The 13,910-nt window shown below is 35.5% G+C and overlaps 1 protein-coding gene across 1 annotated transcript; it reads right to left on the bottom strand.

Annotated features, from left to right (window-relative positions):
• Positions 1-1,692: 1,692 nt before the first annotated feature.
• On the bottom strand, positions 1,693-7,360 carry LOC111465508 (E3 ubiquitin-protein ligase XBAT32-like). Its single transcript, XM_023109913.1, has 10 exons — positions 6,501-7,360; positions 6,342-6,401; positions 5,370-5,441; positions 5,085-5,260; positions 4,830-4,990; positions 3,649-3,707; positions 3,490-3,536; positions 2,601-2,744; positions 2,385-2,476; positions 1,693-2,300 (listed from the first exon to the last, which is right to left on the bottom strand). The coding sequence occupies exons 1-10, from the start codon at positions 6,693-6,695 to the stop codon at positions 1,777-1,779; spliced, it is 1,530 nt and encodes a 509-aa protein (XP_022965681.1). The 5' UTR covers positions 6,696-7,360; the 3' UTR covers positions 1,693-1,776.
• Between the last annotated feature and the right edge of the window lie 6,550 nt (positions 7,361-13,910).

Consider the following 13,910-nt stretch of genomic DNA (forward strand, 5'->3'; position numbering starts at 1 on the left):
TATTATTATTATTTAGTTGTGGTGGAGATTTAAACATCTCACCTAAAATTAAATATAAAATATATTATCTAATTTTTATATATTTTTATTTTTGTCTTTTTTTTTTTCAAAATCATTTGTCCTCAAGTGTAATGATCAAGTATTGTATAATTGGGAGAATTCATTATTGGACCTAATTTTATGCTTTTTAATAAGATTTAAATCGTAACAAATTAAAATCGCGTTTAATGTCCATTTTAACTATGACTTGATTTGTAGCCTTAATACGAGTGCAAACGACTTTGATTTGGATTCTTAAATGTAAAATTATCTAATTATGACTTTGATTGTTTGTTCTCCTTAGTTAATGTCGTAAATTATCGTGGGTCCTTTTTTTTTCTTGGAGAAATGTTAAACGCGACACTTGTTTTAAAAATACTCAATAAATGATTCTACTGTTAAGGTCAAGAAATGTAATTACATGCAACATGATCATGACTGGTTAGATCTAATTTTCATAAATTCTTCTTGAGCTCGACTATCTAATCCGAGCAGTGTTAGATGTATAAGACTTTCTCTGCATATGACCCACACACATGTACGTGGACTAGTAGATAGTCTTGTTAACGTACTTCCTAAGTCTGAATATGGGCTAGTGCACGGTCACGAGGAATGAGTTGTTTAATTATAAAATTAAATAAATATATGTATATATAATTGTATTGTTAGTAAATGTATATACTTTTTAAATTGATAATAAATTTAGATTGGTCAATTGAAACTCAAGAACTAACTCAACCTATAAAATTTTCGTTCATTTGAGCTTAACCCAACTTAAATAAGTTGATAATTTAACCTAAACTATACAAATTGAGTTGGATTGATCAAGTTTTTCAAGTTTTCAAGCACTTTCTTTCTCAATTTCTCTCTTCCCCATGTTGGACGAAAATTCCCACATGGTTAATTTATGGAATGATCATTGGTTTATAATCAATGAATACCATCTCCATTGGTGAAGCCTTTTGAGAAAGCCCAAAGCAAAGTCATGAGACATCAGTGATTTCTACCAACCATGTCAATAGAATCTTTAAATGTCGAACAAAAGTATTTGTGAGCTTCAAAAAAAGGGGTCGAGCCTTGATTAAGGGGTATGCGCAAGGGGTATGCGCTTTGGCCCGTTACGTATCGTCGTCAGCCTCATAGTTAGTGCCTCACACCGTAAGATGTCTAACTCTAATATCATTTATAACAGTACAAGCCCACCGCTAGAAGATTGTCTGCTTTAGCCTGTTATATATCTCGTCGTCAGCTTGTTACATATCTTGTTCAATATGCCTGTCTTACTAATTTGCTCATTCCTCTCGAGCTCCATACTAATATGAAAAAGAGTTGAAGTAATTGACTATATTTTTTAATTTCTTGAAACTCGAACTTCTGATCTTTTAGCTAACAGTATAGTTTAAAGCAAATTAGATAACACATTTCATTTAGCTTATAATTTAACATCTCATGTTCATACAAAATTATTTCAAATACAAGAACTTTTCATTATATATTTACAACCCATTCATCAATATTACCAAAACAAAAAATAAGACTCATATTTGAAAACTAAATTGAGCTGGACATGTTATGTGGCATCAAAATGATCATATATAAGATCATTTCAAGACTATGATCTTTTCTTTTCGTATCTTTTTTTTCATTTTTTTCGGATTTTGGGTAAATATATGGACACCGAACACAAAGTAAAAGGAAATGTTTTCGAGTTGAAAAGAGGTATTGTCATCAATAATTTCAGCATCCACTTCCAGTAGTAACATATTGATTCAGTGCAGATAACCATGATCGTCTTCCTTCCGAAGCTGTTCGTCGGAAACCTGATCTCGAACACCTCGCAATATTATTGTTCCTCATGTTTCTGTCAACATTGCAGGGAACCAAAGAAGAGCTACCTTCAGGATCTCCCATACAGAGATTGGGGTTGAGTTTCATTGAAGGAAACCTCTGACAGCTGAGGGATCGAAACGATGCTCCGAGCGGGGAAATTCGGGAACAAGTGAACTCAGGCTTGCATAACGGGGTGGTTAATGTAGCAGGTTCTGGTGCCTCACCAGAACAAGTGCAAAATGATAGAGATAAACTAGTTCTGGCAATCTCTTTGGCAATCGGTTTCGTTTGGGGAAGTTTGACAAAGGAAACTATACCGTTTCGGCACAGTGGACACGCGATCGAACCGGGAGGACCGTGAGAAACAGATGATGTGCAGTTTGTAGAACAGAGGTAAAGTGCACAGCTTGTGCAGAACTCATGATCACAACCTGAACCGTTTGGGATCACGTGCGTCAACTTAACGAATTATAAGGCGCTAAAACCGTAAGCAAGTCTTCTCGAATCAAATTTACCTCGTGCAGAAACCGTGCATTCTCTCTCCAAACACACAACACATGGATCTTGGCATGTAAGTACAGCATCACAGCTTCTCCATCCACATTCTCTGAAAAAAAATCGAAGGGGTTTCTCTGAGTTAGTAATCATAAAGCTTTCTAACAATCCTATCGGTCACGAGTAAAGAACGATGTCAGTAGATATTTTAATAATGTTGGTCGCGCACGACTCACCTAGCAATTCTAACAATGCTCATAAGGGGAAGAGTTAGATATGGTGAAGGGGCGAGGTTTGTCGCTGCCACTTCAGGCTCTTGGCTAAGAACTTCCTCGAGCCAGTCTCGATGCCACGAACGAGCAACCATCAATGGAGTCCATCTTCAATAAGATAAAAGTAACATAGGATGATCTGACAACCTCAAGTTTATTGGGTAAGACAATAGAACTAAATAATGCTTAGAAATTTTTTTAAAAAATATTGTTTTATTTATGATCTTCATTGTTTTATCTAGCCTAGATTCTACTATCGAGCCAGCGTCTGAGGTGCGTTTATTTATCAAGAATGGGAACGATGGGAATCAAAATGAAAATCAATCGGCGAAAATGAAGGCTATGAGATGGATAGGTCATGTAACAGCCTAAACCCACTGTTAGCAGATATTGCCCTCTTCGGGCTTTTCCTTCTGGGTTTTCCCTCAAAGTTTTTAAAACGCTCTACTAGGGAACCCTTATAAAGGGTGTTTCGTTCTCCTCCCCAATCGATGTGGGATCTCACAATCCACCCCCCTTCGGGTCCCAATGTCCTTGCTGGTACATCGTCTCATGTCCACTCTCCTTCGGAGCTCAACCTCCTTATTGGCACATCGCCTAGTGTCTGGCTTTGATACCATTTGTAACCGCCCAAGCCCACCGCTAGCAGATATTGTCCTCTTTGGGCTTTCTCTTCCGGGTTTTCCCGCAAAGTTTTTAAAACACGTTTGCTAGGGAGAAGTTTCCACATTCTTATTAAAGAATGCTTTGTTCCCCTCTTCATCCGATGTAGGATCTCACAAGCCATGATAACAACAAATCACCATACTTAAAAAGAGTTACATTTGCATACGAATACTTGAGAGAAGCATACCCATTTGCATTCTGAGCGGCAAGACTGGCTCCCCTAGCAATCAACATCTGAAACCAAAACATTCACAAACAATCATTTCAAGTTTGATCTAGAGAATTATGGGTCTGAATTTTGAAACGTTCTAATCGTTTTCGTTTAGTCTTGAAATCGAGGGCTTACTTGACAGCATTGGGTGTTCCCACCGCATGCAGCGTAGTGAAGGGCTGTGCTTCCAGCACCTAAATATGACAACATAATCATCCCAAGGGAATTAATATTCAACTTAAGAAGAAAGCCTGAAGAACCAATCTTTTTCAGCTACAAACGGACTAATCATAGCTAGCAGACTCTGTTTTGAAAGAAAAGCGTGACCAATGAACATGTTTGAGAGCAAATGATTGCCTTTTAGGAAATTACATACCCAACTCCATAACATGATGTAATGACATTAAAATTCTATAAGAAAAATTACGGTATCAAACAATAATCATGTAACAGTTTAAGCCCACCACTAGCCGATATTGTCCTCTTTAGACTTTTTCCCTTCACTGGGCTTCCCCTCAAGGTTTTAAAACGCATCTACTAGGGAAAGGTTTTCACACCATTATAAGGAATGCTTCGTTCTTCTCTCCAACCAATGTGGGATCTCACTCCACCCCCCATGGGGCCCAGCATCCCCACTAGCACACCACCTTGTGTCTGGCTCTGATATCATTTCTAACAGCCTAAGCCCACCACTAACAGATATTGTCCTCTTTGAGCTTTCCTTTTTGGGCTTCACCTCAAAGTTTTAAAACACATCTACTAGGGAGAAGTTTTCATACCCTTATAAGAAATGCTTCGTTCTCCTCTCTAACCAATGTGGGATCTTACAATCCACCCCCCTTGGGGTCCCAGCGTCCCCACTGGCACACCGCCTCGTGTTTGTCTCTGATACCATTTGTAATGACTCAACCCCACCGTTAGCAGATATAGTCCTCTTTAGGCTTTTCCTTCTGGACTTCCCCTCAATGTTTTAAAACGTGTCTATTAGGGAGAGGTTTCCACACTCTTATAAGGAATACTTCGTTCTCCTCTCCAACCAACGTGGGATCTCACAAATCTATTAAATTTAAAATGTAAAACTAGATGCAAGATACAGAGCAGTCCAATTTTTGTGTTTAGGATCTTCTCAGGATCAGCGCTCTAATAGAACACAATTTAAACTAAAGAACAGAACATACTTCAATAACTTTAGGCTTTTCAGTAATGAGAAACAATAAAAAAAACAAGGTTCAATTAACCCCTTCATCATATCACAGCTCATATTCACTAAGAACAGCATAAGAGAAACAAAAAACACGAACTAAAAACCGAGTTACCTATTAGATCGATGGTGGTTCCATCTTCTACGGTAACCTGAGAAGCAGAGGCACCCAAGTCCAGAAGTAATTTCAAACTATCGACGTGCCCATTTAGCGCCGCCATATGCAGAGCTGTGATGCCTCCATCCGCTGTTCTGTTAACTACCTCCTTTAGACCACTGATGGATGAAATGGAGGAAAACAAATCAGTGACTTCATGTAGCAGAATAGAGAAGTATATAACTGGCCAGAATTAGATTCAAACAACAATACCTAAAGTCAAACTTAGAAACCGTTTCTTCATCGTTCGACCTACTACTTAACATATCCCAAAATTTTGGGGTACTAGGCACATAATCAGAAAGCAGAAGTCGGATGCACCGAGAATGACCATTCAGAGCAGCCAGGTGAAGAGCAGTACCTCCGTTCAAATAATCCACTCGGTGAATCTGATGTCTCCCAAAGAAATATATGACAACGTTATCTAACTTATCCCACAAACTACTTCATAGAACATTAGAACAGGTGGAACTAAGACTAAAGGGAGGTATAGCTCACATTGGCTTTAAAAAGTATAAGAGTCAGAACAACCTCCCAGTGACCATGCTGACAAGCTTGCATCAAGGCAGTCTGTTAGCAAAAACAACATTCAATTTCGAACTCTTAACAATAGTACACACAGGCAACTTGAACATAACTCACCTGTTCACAGATTGTTGTAACAAAAAATAATAGCATGTAACAAAGGGTCATAGTTCATTCATAGTGTGAGATCCTACATTGGTTGGGGAGGAGAATGAAACACTCTTTATAATGGTGTAGAAACCTCTCCCTAGCATACGCGTTTTAAAAACCGGGAGGGAAAACCCGAAAGGAAAAAGCTCAAAGAGAACAATATTTTCTAGCGGAGAGCTTGGGCTGTTACAAATGGTATCAAAGCCAGACACAAAGCGATGTGCCAACACCGGAGTTCGAAGGGGGGTGGATTGAGAGATCCCACATCGGTTGGGGAAGATAACGAAACACCCTTTATAAGGTGTGGAAACCTCTTCCTAGCAGACGCTTTTTAAAAACTTTGAAGGAAAGCCCAAAAGAAAAACCCTAAAGAGGACAATATCTGCTAGCGGTGGGCTTGGGATGTTACAAATGGTATCAAAGCCAGACACCGGATGATGTGCCAACAAGGAGGCTAAGCCCCGAAGGGAGGGGGTGGATATGAGGCGATGTGCTAGAAAGGATGTTGGGACTCGAAGGGGGGTGGATTATGAGATCTCACATCGGTTGGGGAGGAAAACGAAACACCCTTTATAAGGGTGTGGAAACCTCTCCCTAACAAACGAATTTTAAAAACCTTGAGTAAAAGCCCAAAAGGGAAAAACCCAAAGAAGACAAAATCTGCTATCGGTAAGCTTAGGCTCTTACACATCGCATTGGAATTCATGAATGGATGAAACAAAACATCACATTGAGGAACAAACATAAAGAAACTAAACGAGAACAACGAGCAACAAACAACGACATTGTTCGTACCTGACCCCGATAATTCCGTAGATTGATATCAACCCCAGATTCAAGCAAAAGAGCAACAATCTGCAGACAAAGATGTTAAAGAGTAAGTCAAGACACCATCAGAAAGACATTTGGAACAATCTCTAAGCAGAACAGAGACATTTTTGAAAAGTGAAATACCTCATGGTGGCCATGAGCTGCAGAGTAATGAAGAGGAGAATTTCGTACACCAAAAGTTGAGTACCTCGCCAAACGAGGATTATATTCCAATAAAGCTTTAGCTTCTTGCAAGTCTCCATCTCTTGCAGCTGAAACTAAACGTTCCCCAGATGCAGAACACCCAAAGGAATTCCCAACAAGGCTTAGAAACTTCATCTTTCCCCAAAGATTTCTCTCCCAATCTATGGTATATCTGATAACCTCACCTAAACTTTTGTATGTGCAAGAATAAACCCATTCACAGAAATATACAACCTAGCAATTTCAATGCAGAAAACAACCTTACATAACCCCCTAGTGATAATCAAGCGAAGAAGGTAAAAGAACAAAAGGGAAAACCCAAAGCCAGAATTTCTTTCAGAACCTCTCCACTTTCAAAATCGACGAACCCCACTTGGAAATTCTTCAAGAAAATCTTCAATCTCCAAAACCCAACTCAGAAATCAATGAAATGATCGAAAACAGAAACACCCATTAACGATTATGAAGGATTAAAGCGGAATTGGGAGTGAAAACCTTCGATTTCTTTCTGCTTCATCAAGAACTGACCTAATTCCTGTAGAAAGAGAAGCAGAGAAGAATCGAAGGCAAGAAAATCCGGATTGAAAATCCCCCCTTGTCGGGGAAAGATTAATCCAAATGAAGAAAATGGGGGAAGGGGAAATGGGGTTAAAGGTAATGAAAGTGAGGGTTTGAAACTAAAATTTGCCAAAAATGAAGGGCACGGAAAATTGGGAACGGTGGGTGGATGGATTAAAACATATTTTCGGTGATGTTTTGCAAGAACCTCAACCAAAAAAGAAGGGTGCGTGAAGGGGAAAGCGTGTATTAATGATTGGTAATAATTAGGCAGTGAATATATTAGGTGTTGTTTTGTTCTTATCTTGGTTCACTCATCGTCTTCCTCCCTCTGCCCTATGCTCTCCAGCTTCCATTTTCTGGCCTATTTCAGATGAGGTTATTTAAAAAATTGGTTAAATTGCACTAATTTAACTATTTTATTTTTTTAAAATAAATTTATAAACGTCATTTTTACTTATAAATTTATTTATTTTATTATATAGTTTCTACTGATATTTTAAAAAATATGTCCTATTTTGAAAACTAAAACTCCATTTAATTACCATTTGGCTGATGGGTTTTTCTTTATATATATTTTCTAGAAATTGTTTTTGTTTTATTTTTTTAAATAAAACATTAGAGATTTTATCCAAATTTAAAAAATAGAAATAATTCTTTTTTGCCTTCTTAGGAGTGAATTTGTTTATGCGTCGCTTACGACTAAGTAACGTATGTTCGAGCCTTTGACCCCGATTTAAGAAGAATGTTCTGTAAAATGGAGGCAAAGAGATCTTTGAAAGAGAGTTTGATAGCAAGATTTAGTGAGGATTGAAAACGGTGTTATATATCATGTAAGCAAAGGCAACAGCAACGAGTTAGCAGTATATGACTATTGGGTGGAAAAAAGTTGAGAATTTGGCTTGATTTTACTAACCTAGGCGGAAAAACAGATAATAAGATAAGAAAACTCATTCGTAAATTTAAAAATTAAAAACGAAATAATTATGAAATAGGAGAATTTTGGTTTATTGTTGGGTAAGATCACAAATTCAAATATTTGCTTCAAAAACAAGTCGAGAATGTTAGGGACACCCGGTGCCAAATTCAGATTCAAGATCCTAATTCGAATCTTAAACATGGATCGTTAGAGAATGTTAGGGACATCAAGTGTCAAATTTAGATTCTAGATTCTAAGTTGAATTCTAGACATGGATTGTTAAGGAAGGTTGAGGACATAGGTACTAGATTTAGATTTTTGATCCTAATTCGAATCCTAAATATGGATCATTAGGAAGTGTCGAAGATGTCAGGTGTCAAATTCAGATTCTAAATCATAATTCGAATCCTTAGACATGATTGGTGAGAATCCCACCTTAGTTGTGAAGGAGAATGAAACACCTATAAGGGTGTGGAAACCTTCTCCTGGCAGACATATTTTAAGCCTTCCGAGGAAGCCTGAAAGGAAAAGAATATTTGCTAGCGATGAGTTCAAATATATTTATTTTAATATATAAGAAATATACAACTATTTATGATAAATAGCAATGTGGAATTAATGATTGGAAAATGGTACAACTAATAAATAACTATACATTTTAATTAATTATAGTTAAATTCACTATAATTAAACACATATTCATACTATATATTATATTTAAACCAAAGGAATATAATGTTTTGAGAATATGAGGATGATGATGAAAAAATCAGCTTAAAATATGGAATACATGTGTTTGGTGGGTATTGTTTGGATTTCTTTTTTTCAATGGTTTAATGGAACATGCAACCCACTAAGATCCCTACCTTTTTTAAAAAAAGGAAAATTATTATTTTTTATTTTTAAAAAATTAATAGTTTAAGCTAACCGCTAGCCGACATTGTCATCTTTGGTCCGTTACGTATCACCGTCAGTTTCACAGTTTTAAAACGCGTCCACTAGGGAGAGGTTTCTATTTCCACACTTATATAAGGAATGCTTCGTTCCTCTCTCCAACCAATGTGGAATCTCACAATCCACCCTCATTGAGGGTCTAGCGTTCTCGTTGACATACTACTCGGTGTCTAGCTCTGATATCATTTGTAGTAGCCCAAACCGACCACTAGCAGATATTTATTTCCATACCCATATAAGGAATGTTTCGTTCCTCTCTCCAACTGATGTAGGATATCACAATTCACCCCCTTTGGGGGTCATTCTCGTTGACACACTCCTCGGTGTCAAGCTCTAATACCATTTGTAATAGCTCAAACCCACCACTAGCAGATATTTATTTCCATCTCATATAAGGAATGTTTCGTTTCTCTCTCCAACCGATGTAGGTTATCACAATCCACCCCCTTTGGGGTCTAGCGTTCTCGTTGACACACTACTTGGTGTGTAGCTCTGATACCATTTGTAACAGCTCAAACCCACCACTAGCATATATTTATTTCCATACCCATATAAGGAATGTTTCATTTCTCTCTCCAACAGACGTGGGATCTCACAATTCACCTCCACTAGGAGTCTAGCGTTCTCGTTGACACACTGCTCCGTGTCTAGCTTTGATACCATTTACAACAGCCCAAGCCCACCACTAATAGATATTATTCACTTTGGCCAGTTAAGTATCATTGTTCAGTCTCACGTTTTTAAAATACCCTTACTAGTAAAAGATTTTCATACCCTTATAAAGAATATTTTATTATCCTTTACCATCGAGGTAGGATCTCAAAAAAAAAAAAAAAAAAAAAAAAAAATCCAATCAAAAGTCTAAAATATTTTTCAATTAAAAGTTATAATTTAATTGTAAAATGAAAAATGAATATAATAAATATGAACTTTATGCTAAAAAAGAAATTAAATATATGTGAGGGGGAAAATTATAATGTATATGTTTGGTTTGGTGTGTGTGTAATAATGAGGGACTTTTTGATGACAAATGAAAGAAGAGGTTTGAGGGTTGAATGATGGGGAGACCATTGAGATTAAAAAAGCATCCAACTTTAAAAATAAATAAATAAATAAAGTTTCTATTTTTTCCTTGTTTCATGGCACTATGGTTTCAATTTTTTTTAAATATATATATATTAACTTTAAGTGAAGAATATCTTAATAGATCAATACCAGTTCTTCTTGCATTCATTATCCTCACTCATATGCATCCTAGAAAAATTATTAGATGGTCAACGAACATAAAATTTCTCTAATAAAAACACGTTAACCTTGAAATTCATATGATTAAACCACCAAAAAGAAATGTATATTAGATGGTCAACGAACATAAAATTTCTCCAAGCAAAACACGTTGAACCTTGAAATTCATATGATTAAACCACCAAAAAGAAATGTACATTGTTGGTATAGGTAATAACTTTCAATTCTTTTAAAGGGTGTGGGACATCACAATCCACCCCCTTTAGGGCCCAACGTCCTTACTGGTAAAGCTCCTCACCGGCACATCACGCTCTGATACCATTTGTAACAGCCCATACCCACCACAAACAAATATTATTCTCTTTGGACTTTCGCTTTCGGGTTTCCCCTAAAAAAATGAGTCGGTTAGGAAGAGGTTTCCACACCCTTATAAAGAGTGTTTTGTTCTCCTCCCCAATCGTTGTGGGACATCACACTTATCCTCAATACCTCTCTCATTCGAATATGGTATCGATTTATTCATGTAACCCTCATTTACTCGGTATCACATGATATTTCGAGTAGGGATAATCTTAACACTTTTACCATCAAATCTATTTTTAGTATTGGACATGATATTTCAAATCATGATCCAAATCCTCGGGGTGTTACAAATGATATCAGAGGAAGACGAAAGCTGGTAAACATGTGACATTTAAGTAAAGGAGGGGTACATGAATGAATTGAAACCACATTTGAACGAGAGAGGATAAGATTGCTAAAAAAAGCTTATAAGAATTGAGAGTCACTCCCTCTACCAACAAAGTTCACTTTTCTGAGTGAGAACAAACACATGTTAGAAGAACTCGTATTGATCATATTCTTCATTCTTAGAAGCAACGAATATGTAATATAATGGTGTCAGAGGGAATGTAGGAAAATGTTAAGGTCATCCGATGCCAATTCTTAATCCGATTCTTATCGTAAATTTTATAAATATCAATCTCTAAGTCTTTTTTGGAAAAGAATAATTACAAAGTGAAATCAATGTAATAATGAAAAAGTTTGTTCAATGGAAAGTGTACAATTTCTTAAATGTTAAGAATTAATGATTTAAAAAACTGAGAGTTATTGAGTATATATATATATATATATATATATATAGATATATATAGATATATATATAATTGAAAAGTAGATAATTCAAGAAAATTTTCAAAATATACATCCTAAAATTCAAGAATATTTTATATAATTTAATGTTGGTGATTCCATAAAATGAAGATCAAGATTTAAAACCAAAGAATCTTCATGCCCGGCTCAAAAGAAGAAGTACCAATCAATATGATAACCAATATGGATCTGCTTGGGCGGGATCCTGTGCCCGATGATCAATGCTCTCGAGTCCTCCTAGACATCCATGTGGCGGTATGCGAGCTTGTAAGACGGTTTGTATTCAGATTCGAATATTGAGTTTAAAAACAAAAACATGTTTGTGTACCGCTTTAAAAATATTTCAGAAGAGATGCATGTAAACATAACAAATCAACACTTTGAACTTTATTCGAAAAACACAATCAGCTCATAATATATGAACTATTCGGGATGATTAAAACGATACTCTGAATCCCCTTATGGAACTAGACAATAAACCTGAGGTTCATCGCATACAATGATCTTGATCACCCATTTAAGTGACTTTGGTGGCTAACTATTTGTAACAATTTTTTCAAATCCTTATAGGTTTATAAACTTATAAACCTCTCACAAATAGTTTTACACAAAAAAAAATTCAATGCAAATCATTAATAATTCAATCAAAATTACATTAAGTTTTTTGATAAAATTGCAAAATTTTAACATTGTACCAATGAGAAAGTATTTTGATGAATGTAATATACAAAAATGACAGAAACATTGTATCATTCATTCTTCTTAGACGTAGCTTAATAATTTCATGTCATCTCATAAAATAATAGGTAAAATGATATAACACTTTCCATAACATAGTCGGTCAACGTGATACTTCATAACATAGTATATATCATAATTACAACATAACATGACATACCAAGTTCCATAGCATATCATACTCACACCAGAGCAATAACATAATAAACATGTATTAACCAATCACAAGGCACGGTATGTGCAGGGGCCATAAGGCACAAATTGTTCATACTTCAAGCAATTCATTCAACCAAGCTAATAGTAAATCATTTACTTAGTTGATCTAAGCTGGCGTTACTAATTATTTCTGATGCTAACTCGAATCAAATCTTCACAATCCAATTCAACCTATGTAGGTTGACGACTTCAGGGAAAAGTATATTAAAGGGCTTAATTCACCTAATGATACCGAATAATCATCTAACTTAGTTTAATATATTTTAAATTGACAAAATAGTGGTCATACTAACCTCAAACACCTCAAAATAACATCAAAGACGACTTTGGATCAGTAAAAAAAATGGCAAGATAGAGTCACAAAGATCAGATCAAGGGGTAGATGGGATCGTGGGTCGGGTCATTAGATCGGGTAGAGTCTCAAAAGTTGCATTCGAACTTCATTTATTTATTACTATTATTATTTTGCATAAAAACAAATCAATAATTTTTTTTTTTAAATGGGGTTATGAAAATAGTTTTTGTTTTGCAAATAGTTCTTTGAAAATCATGTTTGAACTACTTTTTAAAATTGAATATTATTGAATATTAATGTGAACATCGAAATCTCTATTCATACAACGTAATTTTAAAAAGAATATACCATTTGTTTTTGAAAATTTAATCATGGATAAGAATATATTAAATACCCTAAACATTAAGGGTATTTTTTAAACAAAATATTAACTTTCCATAAAAAATTATTATTAATTTTTTTTACCAATTTAAAGGTATTTAAGACAAAATACAAAATTTAAGGATATTTTTATTAATTTAAGATGATGTCGATAGCAATGTCACAGGGAACCATGACACTGTCAGCATATTTCACGAAGCTCAAAGCACTCTGGGATGAATTAGAAGCGTACCGCACATCATTTACCTGTAATCAACATCAAATACATGTTGATCAAGAGGAACATAAGTTGATGCAACTACTCATGGGGCTCAATGAGTCTTATAAAACGGTGAAATCTTACATATTGATGATGACTCCATTACATAATGTAAGGCAAGCCTATTCATTACTTGTACAATAAGAGATACAGCGTCAGGTAACTTCTAAACCTATTAAGAATTTCTAGAATGCATCAGTAATGCAGAAGAAAACAACATATTCAAAATTCACCAAGAATAAATCATGTGAACATTGCAATAAAAGAGGTCATACAATTGATGAGTGTCGAATCCATAAGTTTCACTGTAAATTTTGTGATAGAAGGGGACATACAGAAGATCGATGTCAACAGAAAAATAATTCTGGAAAGGCAGTACAAATCAATCAACGCAACAATCGAGGATATCGATCATCTGCAAATATGGCCAATGTTTCTCAGTTGAATACAGAAGAACAATCATCTAATTTCATCCAAAATTTTCTTCTGAGTAATTACAACAGATTGTACAAGCCTTATCTGCACTCAATCATCGTTCTTTTGTTAATTTTGATAATAACATCAATGTTGCAAGTTTGTTTCTAGTATCTACATTATTTATTAACTCTACAAGTTCTAATCCATGGATTCTCG

Source organism: Cucurbita maxima, unplaced genomic scaffold (genome assembly GCF_002738345.1).
Source record: "Cucurbita maxima cultivar Rimu unplaced genomic scaffold, Cmax_1.0 Cma_Scf00029, whole genome shotgun sequence".
Taxonomy (NCBI): Eukaryota; Viridiplantae; Streptophyta; class Magnoliopsida; order Cucurbitales; family Cucurbitaceae; genus Cucurbita; species Cucurbita maxima.

Excerpts from the sequence above, each read along its gene's own strand:
- LOC111465508 (XM_023109913.1), bottom strand. The coding sequence starts at position 6,695 with ATGAAGTTTCTAAGCCTTGTTGGGAATTCCTTTGGGTGTTCTGCATCT. Across the intron at positions 5,261-5,369 it reads TTATACTTTTTAAAGCCAAT|ATTCACCGAGTGGATTATTT; the intron begins GTGAGCTATACC and ends GGGAGACATCAG. Across the intron at positions 3,537-3,648 it reads GGAACACCCAATGCTGTCAA|ATGTTGATTGCTAGGGGAGC; the intron begins GTAAGCCCTCGA and ends TTTTGGTTTCAG.